The 20,441-nt window shown below is 33.9% G+C and overlaps 4 protein-coding genes across 4 annotated transcripts; 2 read left to right on the top strand and 2 right to left on the bottom strand.

Moving 5' to 3' along the window:
- Positions 1-7,477: 7,477 nt before the first annotated feature.
- On the top strand, positions 7,478-8,428 carry MONOS_10875 (uncharacterized protein; the record flags this gene model as incomplete). The annotated part of the gene is made up of 1 exon (XM_067863357.1): positions 7,478-8,428. One exon carries the CDS (start codon positions 7,478-7,480, stop codon positions 8,426-8,428), a length of 951 nt encoding a protein of 316 aa, XP_067720895.1.
- A 44-nt stretch (positions 8,429-8,472) lies between these two features.
- Positions 8,473-8,673, bottom strand: MONOS_10874 (uncharacterized protein; the record flags this gene model as incomplete). Its single annotated transcript, XM_067863356.1, has 1 exon — positions 8,473-8,673. The coding sequence occupies one exon, from the start codon at positions 8,671-8,673 to the stop codon at positions 8,473-8,475; it is 201 nt and encodes a 66-aa protein (XP_067720894.1).
- A 1,655-nt stretch (positions 8,674-10,328) lies between these two features.
- MONOS_10873 (uncharacterized protein) lies at positions 10,329-10,756 on the bottom strand (the record flags this gene model as incomplete). Its single annotated transcript, XM_067863355.1, has 2 exons — positions 10,329-10,609; positions 10,738-10,756. 2 exons carry the CDS (start codon positions 10,754-10,756, stop codon positions 10,329-10,331), a joined length of 300 nt encoding a protein of 99 aa, XP_067720893.1.
- A 1,249-nt stretch (positions 10,757-12,005) lies between these two features.
- MONOS_18164 (uncharacterized protein) lies at positions 12,006-12,482 on the top strand (the record flags this gene model as incomplete). Its single annotated transcript, XM_067871156.1, has 2 exons — positions 12,006-12,267; positions 12,349-12,482. 2 exons carry the CDS (start codon positions 12,006-12,008, stop codon positions 12,480-12,482), a joined length of 396 nt encoding a protein of 131 aa, XP_067720892.1.
- Between the last annotated feature and the right edge of the window lie 7,959 nt (positions 12,483-20,441).

The following is a 20,441-nucleotide window of genomic DNA, read 5'->3' as shown; positions in this document are numbered from 1 at the left end:
TGTCCCACGAGATCCGCAATTTCTCAAATCTCAAGAATTGGTTGTGGAGAGGAAATTTAGCAAGTCCCAATTATGAAGACAATCTTCCGCTCGTTCCACCGTTCACACGTTCCCAGAAAACCATTCACATATATGTGGTCGCCCACCTTGGTCTTCGATTTCAACAACTCACGGCCAATCAATATTGATCTATCCTTCAATGAACTTACTGTTAAGTGCATAATGCTTTGCGTGCTATTCGCAGCATGCCGCTTCCACGAACTCGAACTATTATCGATGAACAAATCTCTTTTTGACAACGATGCCATCCATCTTCACACCCACCTGAAATCATCCATTCCCCCGAGTTGTCTTGCAATTCCTTTCTTAGGAGAAGGAGATGAGAAGATCTGCCCAGCAAGAACCGTCAACTGCCTTTGGGAAAGAGTTTGAAGGACCTACGAATCGAGAGACACATTTCTTCTGAATACAACGCATTACACACCGCTGAAGACTTCAGGAATCAGAAAAATGGTAAAACTCGGAATGACGCAGGTGAGGATCCCATAGGAGTTCAGACAATACGCAATCAAGCATGCAGCCATTTCCGCCTTGATCTTGAAGGGAGTACCGGAAGTGCTAATAGCGAGACATGCTCGCTTATCACCGACAGCTCACACTCCAACGCGCTCCTATCTTTGAGCCAACCTTGCATCCGACATTGCCCACGCGCTAGTTGCTCCTCGACAGGAAGATCAAACCGCACTTGTTGCTTGCAACTGCTCATCCATTGCCCAAGCACCATTTCTCCCAGCCTCAGTACTACAGGAAACAACAAACCTCTTCTCAAGAACAACTGCGTTCCCACGACTACACATTGCGGAACTGGACAACAAACTCAACTCGTTAGTTCCAAGCTCGCAGACGGTGGAGCCTACAAGAGAATGAAGCAGAATTGAATATACAACAATAAGAACAGTTCAGATAAGTGAGATTAGTCATATTCAGGCAGATATATAACAATTCCCAACTGTTATCACTCCCAATACAAGAGGTGTTGTAGTTTTGTTTGTTCTTTTCGAAAAAGATTGACAACTATAACATTTCATTTTTCAATTGATGCGTTTGCGTTTTTTCATGAAAAATACATATTAAAGCAATTTGAAGAATAAAGAGAGCATTAATTATCGTTTTTATTAAGTTGCATAAACATAAAGAGAAAAAATGTGATGTTTGTTTTGTTTTTAAAGTGATTCAATTTTGCATCAAAATGTGCAAACAAAGCCTTTGTGAAAAACATCAAGCACCCCCCGATAATTAAATGAACATATTTCAAGGATTCCATTCGAAGTTTTTGAAAACAATGAGGAAGTTCCAAAGAGTTGCGAAAAAAAAACTATTAGAATGGTTTTTTAGCAACCTTTTTTTTTTATGATGAAAAAGATGAATTTGTATCTTATATTAAGCTTGAAAATTTCAGTTCTTGCCAGAACGGATGAGAACGATAAAAATGAAAAAAATGAACTCAGAATTGTCACTATTTTCAATGCATCGAATTTTCTATGATCTGGACAAGAGTTGGAATCGAAAAAATTCTGAAATATCATTCCGCTTTAATAAAATGTACTTGGATAGATCATCATTTTGGAAAAAGAAATCTACACAAAAACGGGAATAATTATGTTCCAATCGTTCAGAATTAACGATTTCGTTGTTCTTTCAATTTGATTCATTTGCTCTTTAATTTCTTTTTAGTATGATTACTCCACAAAAGTTCATATCACATTTTCAATCTCATTTCTATTCATCTTCCATGAAACTATAAAAATTATGTTGGAAACGGATATTGAACCGAGAAATTTTCATAAAACTTTGAAATAGGCACTGAATCATCTAATGAAAATAAAGTGTTACATGTGCATTTGGATTTTTCTAAAGGAATCTTAGAGCATATTGAATGTTGATGATGTGAAAGATGGGAAAAGATGACTAAAAAAATGATAAATGAACTGCTGTTATTTTTGTTTTGTTTCATTTCAAAGTTCTATTAAAAAAAATCACTTATGTGATTTTTTGTTGATGATTTTCAAATATTTTATGAAATGATTTATAAGAAAAATGTCAAATGAGTGATGAATTCAAAATATTTCATTTTATCAAACATTCACAAAACAATCCAAAATATAAAACGTGATTTGTAATTATATATATATTTTTGATTAAGAAAATGTAATATTTCTTGAAAGCTTGTGATTACATCACCACATTCTTTTCGTTCTATCTTTTCAAATAAACAACTTTGAAAGTTGTTTCTTTTCATTTCGTTAGCTTCGCTGTGCTCTTCTTTTTTCAGACTTACAATAGATTCATTAAGAATCTCAAGCAAACAAATATATATTACTTCATCTTTAAATGTTGGCAATTGAAATTGCTACAAAATGAGATCAGCAGCTCCTTCCTTCAAAAAAACACCAATATTCACATAGTCGCAACCAGCCGTATTTGCAAAAGCACATATGAATTGTTTATGAATTCCTCTGTGATTAGCCTTTGATGCACGAACCAACTGAGCAATGCTGCCAATCATCTTAGCAAATTCTTCATTCCATTATGTGCTTGAAAAAAAATAATTATCAATTGTATCAAGTAATCAAATAAAAACAACATCATCTTTCTTCTCTTTTCTTCTCGCTTCATTCTCTTCTTCTTTCCTCTTCCATTCCACATATTTGGTCAGCTCTTTTTCTTCTCTTGCTGCTTCTCTTTTATAATGCGGATCATTCGCATCAGCATCGTGCAAATTTTCATTGAAACACAATCAATTTATCGCAAATTTCCAAGCTGAAACATATGCAAGATGAAAAAGGTTGTGGTACTCATGATGGTATTCCACAATTTCTTTGATCTCGTCGAAGAACAATTCTTCTGGAATTTCCTTAAAAAAATGTTTAAAGAAATTAAAAGGTTGAAAGAAAATTCGATCACATCATAAAAAATAAAAAAGCGATTCTCACACAAATTTTTCGTGAATGTTGCTCAAAGCCAACAATGCCATTTCCACTTCTTTTTGAGCTTTTTCGTTAATCTCCTTGTTCCATGCAGCTTTCAGAAGATAAAGCACACAAATAGAAAATAATGTCTTAGGGAAATGATTACTGAAAAAATATGGTATTCGGAAAAATCAACACTTTGATCTTTTCAAAAAATTTAACTTTGTTTAAAAGGGGAAAGAATTTTAACCATAAATCAAAATTCATGTGAATATGTCAGTGCCTATACCAAACATTTCCGAATTGGTTCCAGTAACTCTTCATCTCTTTTATAATTTTCATTTCATTTAAATTATCATGTTGCAATGGGAAAACTTAATCTTAAACTTATCGAAGAAAGAAAATAAAAACGAATAATTTATTTAATGTTTTGAAAATACTTGTTTTTGTTTCAAATTAATAACAATAACAATAATAATTATATTATTATTTTTAATACCATTGGTCGAAAACTCGGTAAGTGGTGGAAAACCCGGTAGTTGATCACTCGAAATAGTCGGTTTTTTCAAAGTTGAAGCCATCTCAATTCATTTAAAACATATTATTTTTGTTTTGGAAGATATTTGTGAAAATAAAATTTTATGTTTGTAAAAAAAAATTTTCGAAATTCGTTGAGAATATTTTTTTCTATAATTTGATCTAAAGCATTAAAATATAAAAATCATACAAAAATCTCAGCTGCAGTGTGCTGTTCATATCTACCGAAAATATTTTATTAAGCTATTAATAATAAATTGTATTTCTATATTAAACAACTATCATATTTTGTGAACGGGGACGCCAGATACATGTTTTGATTGGAACTTGCATTTTTGGAAGTCAAACATTTCATATGCAAGCTAACAGTTTGTTATTTTTTAAATGTTGTGCACTTTATTATTTTTTGCTATTCTCATAGTTAAAAATCCAAATTCCTGCATTTTAGCTGCTTTGACGATTGCATATTTTCATTTGAGTTTATCAGTGTTAAATATATCATGACGTTTACAATTGAACAATATTGTGTAGAAAATACTAAATTCTTGAGATTATCCAATTTTTAAAACATCAAAAAAAGTTGATTCTGATATTTTTGACTTTTATCATTTTTTATAATTTGACGATAAGTTTGTAAAAATGTTTGTTTCAAGTTTTGATTTTAACTGTGTTTGAATAGCATATTCAACATTATTAACATTTTGTTAATGATTTTTGTTTTGTTTAGTTTATTCAAATGAAATTTTTTATTTATTCGATAAAGTTTGTTGTTAATTATAAGATCACAAATTTTGAAACTTTTCAATGAATTTTCAAATAACAATGGCAATATGTTGAATCAACCTATTATCTTTTTAAACCGGTTTGTGATAACCAAAAATTCAATGTTGCATTTAAAAATACAAGATTGATAATTTTAAGTTATTTGTAGATGAATCAGATTTTGCAATGACCATAATAAATTAAAATTTGAAATAGTTAATAAATATTGCACAATTTTGTTCGATATTCTTTAGAACTTGAATGAAAACTTTGTTTATTAAACGATTCTGTGAAAAACAACAGTTCAATATCTTTTGTCAAATCATTATCATAAACGAAATATAAAATTTTAAATTAAATTATAAAACAACTTCTTAACATAAAATAACAAATACAGACAAAATTGGAACATGAAACAAACATTTTACAAACTTATCGTCAAATTATAAAAAATGATAAAAGTCAAAAATATCAGAATCAACTTTTTTTGATGTTTTAAAAATTGGATAATCTCAAGAATTTAGTATTTTCTACACAATATTGTTCAATTGTAAACGTCATGATATATTTAACACTGATAAACTCAAATGAAAATATGCAATCGTCAAAGCAGCTAAAATGCAGGAATTTGGATTTTTAACTATGAGAATAGCAAAAAATAATAAAGTGCACAACATTTAAAAAATAACAAACTGTTAGCTTGCATATGAAATGTTTGACTTCCAAAAATGCAAGTTCCAATCAAAACATGTATCTGGCGTCCCCGTTCACAAAATATGATAGTTGTTTAATATAGAAATACAATTTATTATTAATAGCTTAATAAAATATTTTCGGTAGATATGAACAGCACACTGCAGCTGAGATTTTTGTATGATTTTTATATTTTAATGCTTTAGATCAAATTATAGAAAAAAATATTCTCAACGAATTTCGAAAATTTTTTTTTACAAAAATAAAATTTTATTTTCACAAACATCTTCCAAAACAAAAATAATATGTTTTAAATGAATTGAGATGGCTTCAACTTTGAAAAAACCGACTATTTCGAGTGATCAACTACCGGGTTTTCCACCACTTACCGAGTTTTCGACCAATGGTATAAAAAATTTTTTTGTTAATTTTTTTAAGAAGTGGAAAATTAGTGAAGGACGTGACAAATTTTTTTTCCTCACGTCACGTAGGGCTAATTTATAAAATTAAATTACGCAAGACACAAGCAAACAAATTATAATTTTGTTGATATGGGTCATTCTTTTTATAAAGTGACAAAAGATCAAATATCTGACCCGTGGAAGATTAAAAATTATCATTCCATTTGGGACAAAATTTTTTGTTTTAAGAATTTTGTTTCATTCTTCTCTAACAAATATTTTTCTCAGTTTTAGAATTTTTCTGTATTTTTTTGACGTAGAAATGAAAGACTTTTAATGTAAAGTTGGAGAAAAAGTTTGGAACAAATAGTTGTTTTTTTCTTAAAAGAAAAATTATTGCCCCATTTCCATTATTTTTTTGATAATTTGAAACAAGCATGAAAATGTTCGTTTGTTGATTGCATACTTATTAATGAGAAGAAATATTTTAAAGAAAAAAATTATTCATCCAAGTTTTTGATCAAAATTTAAATGTCAGTTTTTCAATGAAAATGTTTTTTTCTTGATTGAACACCTTTGCAATTGTTTATCAATGAAATGAGCAAGGCGTGTATCGATTTTTTTTTTCAGATTAACTCGATTTTTTATGTTTATTCAAAATTTCAAATGAATAGTATTTTTTCATTTGCATTATGAACATGAACTTAACACAAAAGCGAAGATAGAACACACATATTCGATGCATCTGAAATTATGATAAATTTAGTGGTTTTCATTTTATTTTCACAAATATATTTTTTTATTAATTTATTATTCAATAATGCTTTTTTAATTGAATAGTTCGCAGTTGATAGCCAACATTTGTTTTTTCAATTTCATAATAGATAAAGATATGATTTCGAGAGTATTTTCAGACGTGGAAGCACCACATTGGCTGATGGGGGATCAACAATGCTATGTACAGGAGAAGCGAACGAAGTGAAAGTGAAAGGCGGGATGTGTGATGGATGCTTTTGCTCCACATTGAATGGACTTATAGGAGAAATCCTTCTTTAATTGCTGAATGAAAGTCCCACTTTCATGATTTCTTCCTCCTTTGGAACAAACACAGCCAAATGGGGGAATGATATCTTTGTCATTTCATCCAATCTGCAGGCAGTCGCCAATCCTCAAATGATCTCATATGAAACAGCCTCTTTGGACTCAGTCGACAGAGTGAGAGGATACGACAATGGAAACTCCAGCGCCGCCATCCTTCTCTGCATCTATCTCCTCCCCATACCAGAAAAAATACGTGTGAGTGGTACAGATGCATCCAATCATTCTCATTGCGGAATTGTCCAATTCCCTTGCTTGACAATGAAACACTCACTCACACGTCAAACAGGAACAAAGAAAGTCATTGTGAATCTCATGATTATGACAGATGATGAACTTAACTTTCCCAATCGCTATAATGAAATTCGAGGAAATAATGATCAAAGTGGCTGGACAGTCTCTGATTCAAGTTCAACAATCAATTCAGCAATGATAACAACAAGCGTTGAAACGGAATCATCAAAACTTATTTTCTCTCTTTCATCTTCCCTTCCTCTTCACTCCATTTTCAATATCTCTTCAACATCTCTTCTTCTTCCTCATCCTACAACTTTTCTTCTTCTATTCCAATCAAAAAAATATGCACATTGATCAGATGGCGAAACTCTAACACACTTGCCTCCCTTTCGCCATAATTGTCTCATGCATTTACGCCACAGCACTATCCTTTATACATCCAACAGGATCCAAACCACAATTTCAGATACGCTCTTCTCCTTTAACTACCATATAATCATCAACAAATCCACTTCTACTCTTTGCAGATTCTTCCACTCCAGAAACTCAAGCAGCACTTCTTTCTCCGCATCCTGCGACACATTCCTCCTGTCCCTCCACTCTGCCTCAGGCGTCCTCCCTTCTGCTTTCACCCCACCATGAGCCCTCACTCTCTGATGTGACACTCATTCGACTACCAAGTCATCAAATGTTCATATAATTGAACAGACACTTTTCTCAACAAGAAGCGTAACGCACAAAACTACGTAAGAGCTCCATCACACTTCAGTGAATTGCTTTATGTTTTTTTCGCACTGCCACTTTGCAGCGCGATCGATCCTGTCGCTTGCATCAGTACCTCAGTCGACATCTACGAAGCTGTCGTGCTCATCATCACCACATCACACGCATTCATCCGCACCGCATGCATCTTCTCCCACTCCACAAACTTCCTCACCTTCCATTCTTCCAAATTCGCCTCCCACTCTTCGCTCACAACATTCAAAAACTCCTACACAACCATATGCTTCATCTTCATTCGTTTCCCCAAGCCATTCAACTCCAGCCCTTGTTTCCTCTCTTTCATTCTCCTTCGCCTTCGCCTTCTCCTTCTTCTCCTCTTCCTCTTCCTCTTCCTCTTCCTCTCCTTCTTTTTCTTTTTCTTCTTCTTCTTCTTCTGCTTCCACTTCTACCACATTAACAGTGCCTGCCTTTGCCTCTGTCTCAACAACTATCCTCATCTTCCCTGCACCCCCCGTCACTCAAACAACCACGTCAATAGCACTCACACACTCATCAACAGCTCACCGCTCTAAGATAAGCACCTCATACGCTCCATTTTCTTCCACTTTTGTGTTGGCCATGCTTCGCTCTTTCTTTGATGACACATCGTCTTCTGTTTTTGCATCACTGTTGGCTCCGACGATTGTGCTTGGGGTATCTTCAACTGCATCCATTGTATCATCATCTTCTTCGTCGTCGTCGTCTTCTTCCCTTCCACCTTTATCTTCCTCTGCTTCTTCTTCCTTGGCCTCTCTAACTTCTCCAACATCTCTCGCTTCCTCCTCTTTCTCTGCTCTTCTTTCCTTCTCTCAGCCCATCCAGCAGATGTCTCCATCCACCTCTCCTGGTTCTGCACTCACCCGACAGCCTCAGCCTTCATCTCAGTCTCAGTCTCAATCTCAATCATTGTCTTCCTCTTTGAACACGAACTCTCTCCACACCCGCACATCCTCAGCCACATCGCAGTAGTCACTCACACAGGCGAGCTCTCCCTCGCGCCCTTCTCATTTGGCTCAGCCAGAAAGCCTCCAACAATCTGCTGCTCTTGCAACCCCAACTACCTCATCAAACTTGCCAGCTCCATTCACTTCGTCTGCTGTCATCTCCACCACTTCCTCCTCTTCTCTTTCATCAGCTCTGTCTGTCCCTCTATCCTTCTCCGCTGCTGATGCACCACCGCTTCTCCTTGGCACATACTCTCCATCTTCACACATTTCTTCGCATAAGCGCTTCTTCTATTCGCCTCCTCGTCTGTTCAAATCCACCACTCCTCTTGACGATGTGCCACCTCTGATGCCTTCGTCACACTCTTCCCATTCGTTGCACAAGCGCTCTTCTTCGTCGCATCAGGAGATGAGGAGGTCGATGGAGCTGCGCAAAAACCGTAAAGCCAATGAAACAAGCACATCTACGGGAAACTTGTCAGAACACACGCATTTGATATACTGTTCAAAGCAGGTGCTTCCAGAGATGTATGCGTTGAGGCTGATGAAGAGGAAGAAGAAGAGGAATGTGACAGATGAGAAATTTGAGATGAAGAGGATGATGAGAAGAAGGAATAGACACTCAAAAAAAAAATAGAAATTGACGAAGAAAAGAAGTGGAAGAAGAAACAAAATTGTAATGCAAATCATCTGCAGCCATCTTCAATTCCTTGGGAGCATCCATAGGAACAACCGCTGAGAAAGCGAGGTTGGTTTGAAATTGGGTACGAAGCATCATAGCCGCATTACCCTATTGTTTGTACAGCATTCGACTGTCTTCTCTGAATAAACTCCTCTTCTGTACCTAGCCTCTTGTCTGACGTGTTGAATGAACACGCCCCCCCGCCTTCTGCACCTCCGCCTCAATTCACTCACCTAGCCATATCAGCTGCGTATCCTCTTGAGACGCCCCATCAGACACATCCTCAAACGCATGCACTGAAAGCATCGCTGAACAATTGCTCAGAATCTTTTTCGCATTACCTGCTGCTCCTTCTCTGCTCTGCCGTGAAGCTTCAATTCCCTTCTCCGTTGTTAACTTCACCTTCACCGAATCATCTGCACTCCATCACAACAGGCTCTGTCACTCCTCAGCAAAGTCGCTGCGGCTTTATCACAATGTGCACATTCACAAGGCGGATCAGCTCATCCTGGCTGATAAAGATACCACACACAAACTCGTACTCCTCTGCTTTTGCTCGAACTATTCAACAAGGGAGAAAAACATAACCGCAAAGTCTTCTGAAATCGCCTGCTTCATCCCTGCTTCACTCTTAGTCCCATGCTGCATGAGGACCTCACACGGCTCAAAAGTTTGATTCCTCTTCGACTTTGTTTCTCAACTGGATCTCCACCATTTCATCTGTATCTTTGCACAGCTTTAAGGCAGCAGTATGTTCAGCTCGCCTAGCACATCCAAAATTTGCTCGTCTGCAATGCGCACACGCATCATTCGCTGATTACCTTTTTGGTTCGAGACGCTGTTCATCGGCCATCTACCAGATAGAACAATCTCATCACTCCTTCTTCTTAGTGCACTCAATTTTTCCTCCCTCTTCCTCCTCTTTCTCCTCTTCTTTTTATCACTCTTCAAAAATCAAATAACTTTCTTCCACTTGCTTCTTCATCGGATTTGCCTTTTTCCTCAATTGTTGACAAATCATTCGCTCATTTTTTCAACAGCTTCACAAATCTCATCATTTCAATAAAACTTTTCATTGTTGAAATACTCAAACATTCATCTGCGTCTCCTGCTGAATCGTTCTCCTTCCTCTCCATGTTTTCGCTCCTCCAGCTCTGCCAGAACTATCGCTGCTGGTGACAGAATCACATCCTCCATCCTCAGCCCCACCACATACAGCCACTTCTCCACAATCTCCTCCACATCACACACTGCATCCCCTCGCCCCCGTCACTTCGTAATCCAACTTCACCTCCATACGCCTCGACTGCTGCGATCGCAATATTTGCAGCGACTGGTCAAACAGATCGTAGATCGACGGTAAAGCATTCACTTCCTCCACTACAAAGATTCTCTTTCTCCCTGACTTTGTGTCCACCGACGCTGCAAGTGAAGGAAGCGGTGCCACCAGCGGAACCGAAAGCATAGCCGAAAGCGCCACATCGCACGCACACTCAACGCCCCCGTGCAGCACCGCACGCTGCGCTACATCATATTAATATAATCGTATGCGGCGCAAGCTGCATGTGCTGCGCATTCACATCAGCCGCCTCAGACATCACAATTCGAAGCCGCATATCGTTTTTTCCATCGATGCTGTTGAAGTTATAAACGCCACCACCACAATGACATCCGAAGAAATTGATTGCATGTTCCGACGATAACAAAAAATTTCCCACCGCCTTCTTATCTTTGCTTCTTCGCTTCCGGAATGGAGCAGTTGATCGGCGTGCTGCTCCTGTTGAAGACGAAGAAGACAAAGGCGTTGAACGAAGAGATGACTGCTTCTCTGCAAATGACACATGAAATTTGATGAGACATTTCTTATCAAGTCAGCAAGAAGTGCCACCCGAAGAGCTAACAGCATCCATATTTGTATCAGAATGGACGACCAGCCGAAAAAGCAAACTTTTTTCATGCTATTTGAAAAGATTGAAGCAGAACGTCTTTATATAATGCATCTGTTTAAACTGAAAGGGAGAAGGAAAAGGCACATTCTGAGTTGAAAGAAACTTGTTTGATACAAACTTGTTGAATCTAAATACTGGAAAAGATGGCATTTTTGAGTTTGAAATAAATGGATATTTATTTTGAAAATTAATATATCTAACTTCCAGTTTTTGTAATAGCATTAATAATTGCTCCATGTCAACTCCTTTAAGTCTATTATTCTAATGCAACGGGTATTGTTTTGATAAATCTTTCCTGTTTGAAAATTTTCAGTTCAAAAATTTCACTTGAATATTATAAAATGAACATTGAAAAGTGAAAATGCTTATTAAAGACATTTTTATCCACAATTCGGTTTAAGTATTTGCTTTTAAAAACAATTTTCATGTTTTTTCACTTTTGAATTGAAATTTTCTTTTATAAAACCGACAATCTTTGAAAACTGACACACCGAAAAAAGTTATGATTTCTAAAATTATCACCCAATTATTATTTAAAAATACTCCAAAACAAGAAAGTCAATTTTATTTGTCTGGAATCAAAAGATAATTAAAAAAACTTAGTTATAATCAATGAAATAAAAATGAATATTCAAACAGATGAAATGAAAAAGCAGAAATAAGAACATGCAATTCATTTGATTCAAATAGCTCGAATGAAGCAGCAAACAAAAGCGTTTTTTGTTATACTATTAACGTTCTGTATGTTATCATCAGATTTTTGAAATGCTTTTCAATAATAAGCTCAGAAAATAACAATATTTATAACCATTTTAACAATAATGGGAACGGAATGATCAACATTTTTTCATCATATATGATCTTTTGTGGGACAAAATTAAAGTTGAGGAACTTTTCAAAAAGAATGACACATATCGACTTCTTTGTCTTTGTCATCAAGGGCACGTTGTAGAAATATCACGTCTGATCAAATGGAATCTCTTCTGTGTATTTGTAATTTGCAGACTCCACAGGTGTCTGTTGCCTTGTATCTTTTTGGATTCATTTTATCTATCGCCGTGCTGTCTGCCACCGTTTGCTTCGGTGCTGGAGACGTGCCAGTTCAACGACTTCTTCTTATTGCATCTTCGACTTCCGGATATATGCAATGCAACTCACTGGAGAGTTCCTCTAACGTTGAAAGAATACAGAGTGATTACGAAGAATGTGAACAGGAACTGCAACGCACGGTGAGTATGCTTTCTATAGCATCTGCGTGAAAATGGATGAGAGCGTTGGTTGGGCTGAGGTGGTGAGTGGATGCTGTGCAGTTAGCTGTGGTGAAGAAAGAAGGGCAGAGGGCGCTGTTTCAAATGGTGCGGCTGCTAGTGGCATTGGTGGGGTTGCAGCTGAAGAGAAATGAGGAATACGTGTCGATATGCTTTGGGACGCTGCTGTGGGACGGGTAGTGAGTGTAAAGTTTCACGAGACGATGATATTGAAGATGGAGAAGGAATTATATCTTGCCAAGATTCATCAGTATCTGCTTCTTCAGAACATCGTTTAGATCTCCTAAAGAACATGGAATTGGTGATCAACAGCATGTTGCAGTTCTTTGATCCATGATTTGATGGGATTGATCATTTAACTTCTCATCAAACATTTTCATCAGTGTTGTCATCTTCATCGTTGCATTCTTCTTTTCCTTATTCTTTCTCTTTAATCTCCTGTTTCTTATCGCAGTCATTTTCATTCAAAGAAATGTTCGAATGAAATATATATATCTCAAATCTTGAGAAAGCATAATTTTCTTAAAAAACATTCGAAACAAAAAAGGCAGGAAACGATGAAGAAAAAGAATAAAAAAAATGAGGAATAAGAAGAAAAAAAGGTTGATGATGACGACGAAAATAGTTTGAGAATTGTTTTTCTGTCAGATTGAATGGAATTTAATAAAAACATTCAATTTTCCCCAAAAGAGATCAGGAGAAGAGATGGTATCATCAGTCATGGAACTGAAAGCGAAGAAAAGACAATAGCTGGAGAAAACAGACCCAGATGATGTGAAATTATAAAAATGACAGTTATCCGAGGAAATTCAATCAGTGATACTCACACATTGTTGACCTTTTACTGGAGAACATGAGCAGATGATAATGGAGCTGTAGCTAATAGAACTCTCATGGAGGGTTCGTGAAAACAGGAGACTTAGTGAGAAAAGAGTTGTGCAGCCTGTTGTTCCAACATTATTTATCACTCAAGTGTATTTGAGAAGAATGGAACTTACACTCACTTCTTCTGAGTTATGCACAAGAGCAAGTTCCTGTTGAAACTGTAATGAGAAAAACATTGGCTGCTTCAAATTCTGTTTGGGCAGTTGCGCTCACACCACTTTGTCCACATATCACAATAGCGTTGGTATCGAAGTCTTCACTTCTTATTTTTGTTATTGTTCCTGTATATATCTGAACTTCATTTGTATAACGTGGAAAAAGTTGAGTTAAACAATGGCTGATAGTGTTATACGGATAGCTTTCATTGATTCCACATGAAAAAATGCCTTTGGAATTTGATTGTGCTGCAGTTGAAAAAATCAAATGTGGTTCGTCCACCAACATTATCAAGCTATTCACTTTTATCAACAACAGAGTTGTATTTTGAGCTAACTCTGTTTGGTGTTTGTCTGTTTGTATAACATCTTATGTGAATGTTGTTTGATGAAAAGTTTTGAAGAAGAATGTCATGTCTGCATTTCACACATGAACTTTTGTGGAAAAAACAACAGAAAAATAAAAATTCCTCAATAAACAACATCTATTTGTGAGCCAAAAGCAACTCATGCTGTCATCGAAAAGCAGTAACAAAATAGGCAGTTAATCATAAAGACTTTGTTCATTGAAAGCCAATGCTCAATTGCACCACCCGTGCCATCAGATGAACTATTACGCCTGTTGTTTTCAAAAAAAGGAACTCACAACGCATTGCTTTTGTTTTTGAACAACTTCTTGATTAAAACAAATTCCTCCTCTATTGTCTCCAGAAGAGTAATTTTGAAAGGAGCAATCATCAACAACTGGTTAAGTGTGAATATCTTCTGCCATGATTCCTGCATCACTAAAGTGTGTTGTTGCTGCAACCGAACTTTGGGTGAATGTTGAATGAAGCACAGTGTGTTTAGCAATTTTGAAGACAAATATTCACCCACCTTTTGTGGAAGAAGCATTGCTGCTTGTGAATGAAGAATTCTCAACTGACAGAATAGCATTTGAATAATCTTGCACATGAGGGACGCCTCCTTGTGGTGATGAACAGTCAACCCATTCAAACAAAAAAAATGATTGGCTTTTTGTTGCATCCATTCATTCTGTTTAATAATGAACATTTTTAATCTTCAAGCTTAATGAGAAGTATTTTTCATTTGAAAAACTCGAACAAAAAAAAAGTCTTAGAAAAGAACATAATTGGATTTAAAAGCTTATTTAAAAAAATTATTTTTTAATTTCCTAAAAAAACAGCAAATAAGTTATATTATTAGATATTAACACTAAAAACACAAGAGAATAACATGAATATTTGCTTTGAATTACTTTATGTTTTTTGCAAAATATATATTTTCACAGAATAAAATTAGCTTCCTAACTAATTGCAAAATTTCCCTAAATTTTTCAAAAGTTCCATGGACAATTTCAAAATTATTGGATAATTTCAAAATAACCCAATAATTTTGATATTTTTCTATATTTTTTAATTCATCTAATAAGTCTTGAAAACTCATTTTTCAACTGTGAAAATTATTTTTATTAACTAATTTTATTTTATTCAGATATTTTTCAACTCATTCTTGAACTATTAATTTTTTTCTCTTTCTTTCTTTCTTTCTTTCTTTCTTTCTCCAATGGTATGATTCTCTTTCTTCAGAATTGTTAGGTTCTCGCTCTTTCTCCTCTTTTTGTTATTCTTTCCTCCATTTCCCCTCAGTGCAACTTTTCTTTTCCACAATCATTTTTCCTTATTTTCCAGTCCATTGCTCCATCTTATCTCCTTTTTCTCTTCTCCTTTTGGAAATCCTCCAATTTTTGATCCCAATTCAAAGTTTCGAAAATCCTTTTCACATTTTATACATCCATTTCTGCCAATTGCATCAAAAGTGTGAGTCTTGCCATAAAATCTTCCAGTTGCATGTTTCTATCAAGCAGTTTTCTGAAATGAAGAAATATAAATAACATGAAAATTTTGTTGCTTTTTTGAATGTGAATGCTCAGCCAGCCCATCTGCTCCGACAAATAAGTCGCTTCTGCCAAGCACTCTCAACAAACGAGCCAAACAAACTGCTTTTCGCTTTCAAGCTCATATCAAGCATTGTTATGCTATGCATGCAAGGCAGATGGTGGAAGTAACGAATGTTATTGTTGAATGCAATCCAAACAAGAATAATCTCAAAACTTCTGGTTCTTTTGCTAAATAAAAAAAGATTTCTTTCCTGTCATTCCTGTTCGTGGCCAATCTCTATTCATTCAAAGAGTAACTTTAAAGAAACATGAATGAAATAAAAATAATCAAACCATCTTTTTTTCTTTCAATGTTTTTCCCATTTCCAATTGATTGGTAATTATCAGCCCAGCTGGCTTTCTTGTTCTCCAAAATTGCCTCTTGCCACATAAAAAAAACAGACTACTGGACAACAAATGGCTGATCTAGAACATCCTCGAAAGCAAAAAATCCTTTATGAAACCGATAATGATGCAAGTGAAAATTAATATTCTCCAAATGATAAAGTAATGAACTCCTTTTCAATGACTTATTCAACGCCATGTCTTTGTTGATAGATTTCCTGCAGGATTAGTGCGAAATGCAAATGCGATTGTTGTTGAGGCCTGCTGAGTGCATCGTTCAACTCGTTTCCTCCATTGTCCAATCCCCCAATTCTATTTCCTTTTCCACAAAACCAACCTTCCCCCCAAAGAACCACACAAAACAAGTCCTACCCAATAGATATGTCAAGTGTACTGCATTTCCCTCGAAATGAACAAGTGGTTCAATTCAATCCTTCAGAAACATTCTTATCGCTTTTTTTGCATCTTGCTTGAGTTATTTTTCATTCAAAATATCGCAGATGATGTTGCCTCATATATTTTGCGATTTTTAACCAAGTTCAAATTTCATGCAATTTCTTCCACTTATTCACTTTTCGCAAGCAATCGATGCAAACAGCCACTCGCTTCTCCATCTGTAAGCAAAATTCCTATTCTTCTGTGGGGATATAACTCGCATGGTTGCATCTGTAGTTGTATGCACAAGCAGCTCAAACATGCTCTGACTGTAGCAAATCACCAATTTAAAAAAAATAACTTTATAAATTATATGTTGTGAACCCTTACTTATTTGCGCGAAAAATAGATTTTTTAATACAAAGATTTGCTTGTTTTGATGCAAAAATCTTTGATGGCAAAAGAGGTTTCGAATCCTGTGTTGTTTATAAAATTTTGATTTGGTGCTTTTAATTCTTTTAATTCGAATATTCAACGAATATTTCGAAAACGAATTTATAAACTGTTTTGAATTCATTTTGCGATTTCACAGTCACCTTCAAAAAAGCAAATATTTCTCAGTTTGCAAAGTGTTAAAAGAAATAGTTGGTTTAAAAAAAAATGCTTCTTTTTTCTCTTTTGATTTTTCACCTTTTTTAGAGAAACTTTCACAGATGGAACATTTCACTGAAGCAGAGCAGAAGCAAAAAATTGAAGAAATGAATGAAATAGTTGATGGAATGGCTTTTAGTGAACTCGAATCCATTATCAACGATGAAACATTCGACAAAATAGAAAAAATGATTGAAGAAAAGAAAATGTCAATGGAGAATGCAATTTTGCTGCTGAAACATGTTGGATATTGCAGAAAGTTGAAAAGTTTGTTCGACCTACACTTTGATGAATCTTCACTGAGCAGAAGATTCAAACAGATGATTTTTGAAGAAGAGAAGAAAGAAGAAGGAAAGAACGAAAAGCTTCTTGTTGATCTTTGTGAATTTTATGTTTTGCTGTATGATAAAATTAATTCTAAAACGCTTTCAATTTGCTTGCCCTTCCTTCTGAAAGCTGCATCGGTAAAAGAGGAAAGCGAAGAAGTTCAAAAAGAGGTGGAAATGGCTTTGTTGACACTGAGTAACATTACGAAGTGGAGAGTATGATTTGTTAATTGATTAATTTGTTGAGTTGTTTTTGCTTCAATTATTGATATTTTTCTTTTTTATTTTTTTTAAGAAAAATCAACAAAAACTGTACTTAAAGGAAATCAAAAAGATCATTCAACACCATCAGGAGCATCTCAATCTGACTCAACTTGCGTATCAGTCTGCTTGGATAATTCTGATTTACACTCTTTGGAGTGCTGAGAATGTGGAAGAGGTGATTGTGAATGATCTGCATTTTGTGAGAGAAGCAGAAATAGAACTGAAAGAGCTGATGAAATATGTGGATTGGAAGAGAAAAGAAGTGAAACGAGGAAAAGAAACGAAAGAAGAGGTTATTTTGATGAGATGGCTTCAAATGTTCGATGCTTATTTAAACCACTGTTCATTGCATCATGAAGAATATATTGGTATTTTCAACAGAATTGTACAGATATATCGGGCAGCAAAAGAGAATAATGGTGTAATTAGCAATCAATGCCTTTATTCCTTGAAAATTGCAGCAGAAAGGAGAGTTGTGAAAGTCGAAGATTTATTAAATGGAGAAGCAGTTTATGCTGTTTTGGAGGAGATGCAGCAACAAACATTGAACGATCGTAATGTAAATGAATGCTTACAATTCTTTATGAGCGTTTCAAATCGATTGGAAAAAAAGAATGAAGACGAAAAGGAAGAAGAGGAAAGAAAGGCAACGAAAAGGAAGTTTTTTGAAGTGATGGAAGAAGAAGGGTACGAAGATGTCATCACCAGCTTTCATGAAACTTTAGAGTTTTTGAAAGGAAATTATAATTATTTTTTATCATTGAATATTTCTGATTTTTCTGTTAACATTTGAAGAAATTCATTGTAATTTTTATCATTTTTTTATTTTTTCATTTCAATTAACTGTACAAAAATTAATTCTCATAAGTTTGTTTTAAAAGTGATTTATTATCCAGATTCATCAAAATGAAGCGAAGAAATAACAACAATAAAATTGACATATTTTTGAAATTACAATTATAATACAATTGGTTATTAACCCGCCACCTAGTGCCAAATCCTCTCCCTTTCATTGAAGTATTCTCTTGTTTTTATTTCCATTATTCAAAAAAAAAAAAGAAAAACAAGAGAATGCTTCAATGAAAGGGAGAGGATTTGGAGCCAGGGTGCTGGGGAAACGCCAATGGTATTGTGAAAAATATCTCTTTGTTTGGAATGTCCCAACTGAGTTTGAGTGTAAGTCTGAATTGTCTAGACTTCATTTCGCTTTCAACTTTGTTCACAGAAATTATGCATAATTTGGAAAAGCAAGAAATGAGCGGAAAAACGAAAAAATAATCATTAGACTGAAAGAGAAACATTTAGATTTGATGAACGAGCAAATAAATTTTTATTTCTTCATGAAACAGCTGAGCGTTCAAGTTAATTGAAAAAAGGGTTTGACGAATGAAGGAAATATAGGGTTACACTTTAACTCTGACCTGTTTTTTTCCCCACCCTTTTTTTTGTGGAGCTGGCTACGGCTTAATACAAGCTCGTGGCCATCGAAAAATGAGGAGAAACGTTTATTTTAATAAATTTTTCGAATGCAGGGAAAAATATTTTTTTACGAATTTTTTTATGACTTAGAGATCTCGGTATTTTTTAATTTCATTTTTTGATCATTAAATTGATGGTCTTTCCATGAATATAACATTCTGGAAGTTTTAAGCTACATCATCATTACACATCATATCCTTTTTATTGTTTTTATAACTTTTCACATTTCACAAGTTTCTTTTTCACTTGTTTTCTCGTTTCGTCCACTTTTCGAAAAAATGAAATTTTTGATTGAATAAAAAACAATTTTTAAGTTTAATAAATTGTAACTCATTTGATACTCAATATATTGTTGCACACTCACGTTTTTTTTTTTTTTTTTTTTTTTTTTTTTTTTTTTGCTGAATAAGTGTGTTTGGTTTAAAAAATAAAAATTACCAAAATTGATGTTTTACAATTTTCTATTTAATATCATTCTAGCATAGCTTTGTTGTAAAACTGCATAATTAACATTTTAACATATATTAAGTATCACCTGTGTGATTATTTTTGAAAATATAACTTTTTTCGGGGTGTTTATTTTTTTAAAAATATACACCAAAAATAATTCAAAGTCGAAAAAAAATAATTCATTTTCGCAAAAGAATAATTCAAAATCGGAATTAATATTTCAATTTCGAAAATGAATATTTTTTTTTGATTTGTGGAATGAATAACTTGTGTTTTGGGTTTTTAATTCTATTTATTTGTATTTCATCAGTTCACTTTGTTAATGAATATTTGAAAAATTATGTATTTTCTTTAAATAATTTTCATTCATTTTGATTGAAAATATTTTATTTTGATGTTTATTTGAAAAGAAAATGTATTCATTTTCGTATTAAAAATTGAAGATTTTAATATTTTTACAAAAGAAAAAATTTTTTTTCTATTTGTAAAAAAAATTCTAGTTTTTTTTATTTTACAATAAACGTGATTGAAAATTAAATATTTTTATTTTGATATTCAATAGAATGAATATTTTTGAAATTACTATCATTTCAGTGATGATTTTCGAAAACGGAAAAAAAAATACAAAAAATTGGTTGGATTCATATTTCTATTAAAAAAAACAGTTATTTGAGTTATAGTATTTGATTGATAAAATAACAACTTGAAAATTTCTAAAATCCATTCTCGAGATAAATTAAAATTTTTGGTTTTAAATGAATTTCGAAATTGAAGAATTCATTTTCGAAATTGAAATATTAATTCCGATTTTGAATTATTCTTTTGCGAAAATGAATTATTTTTTTTCGACTTTGAATTATTTTTGGTGTATATTTTTAAAAAAATAAACACCCCGAAAAAAGTTATATTTTCAAAAATAATCACACAGGTGATACTTAATATATGTTAAAATGTTAATTATGCAGTTTTACAACAAAGCTATGCTAGAATGATATTAAATAGAAAATTGTAAAACATCAATTTTGGTAATTTTTATTTTTTAAACCAAACACACTTATTCAGCAAAAAAAAAAAAAAAAAAAAAAAAAAAAAAAAAACGTGAGTGTGCAACAATATATTGAGTATCAAATGAGTTACAATTTATTAAACTTAAAAATTGTTTTTTATTCAATCAAAAATTTCATTTTTTCGAAAAGTGGACGAAACGAGAAAACAAGTGAAAAAGAAACTTGTGAAATGTGAAAAGTTATAAAAACAATAAAAAGGATAT

The sequence above is a fragment of the Monocercomonoides exilis genome (genome assembly GCF_001643675.1).
Source record: "Monocercomonoides exilis strain PA203 chromosome Unknown scaffold50-658552, whole genome shotgun sequence".
Classification (NCBI taxonomy): domain Eukaryota; phylum Preaxostyla; order Oxymonadida; family Polymastigidae; genus Monocercomonoides; species Monocercomonoides exilis.
Note: the sequence above shows the minus strand (reverse complement) of the source record. Positions and strands in the feature narration are given on the sequence as shown.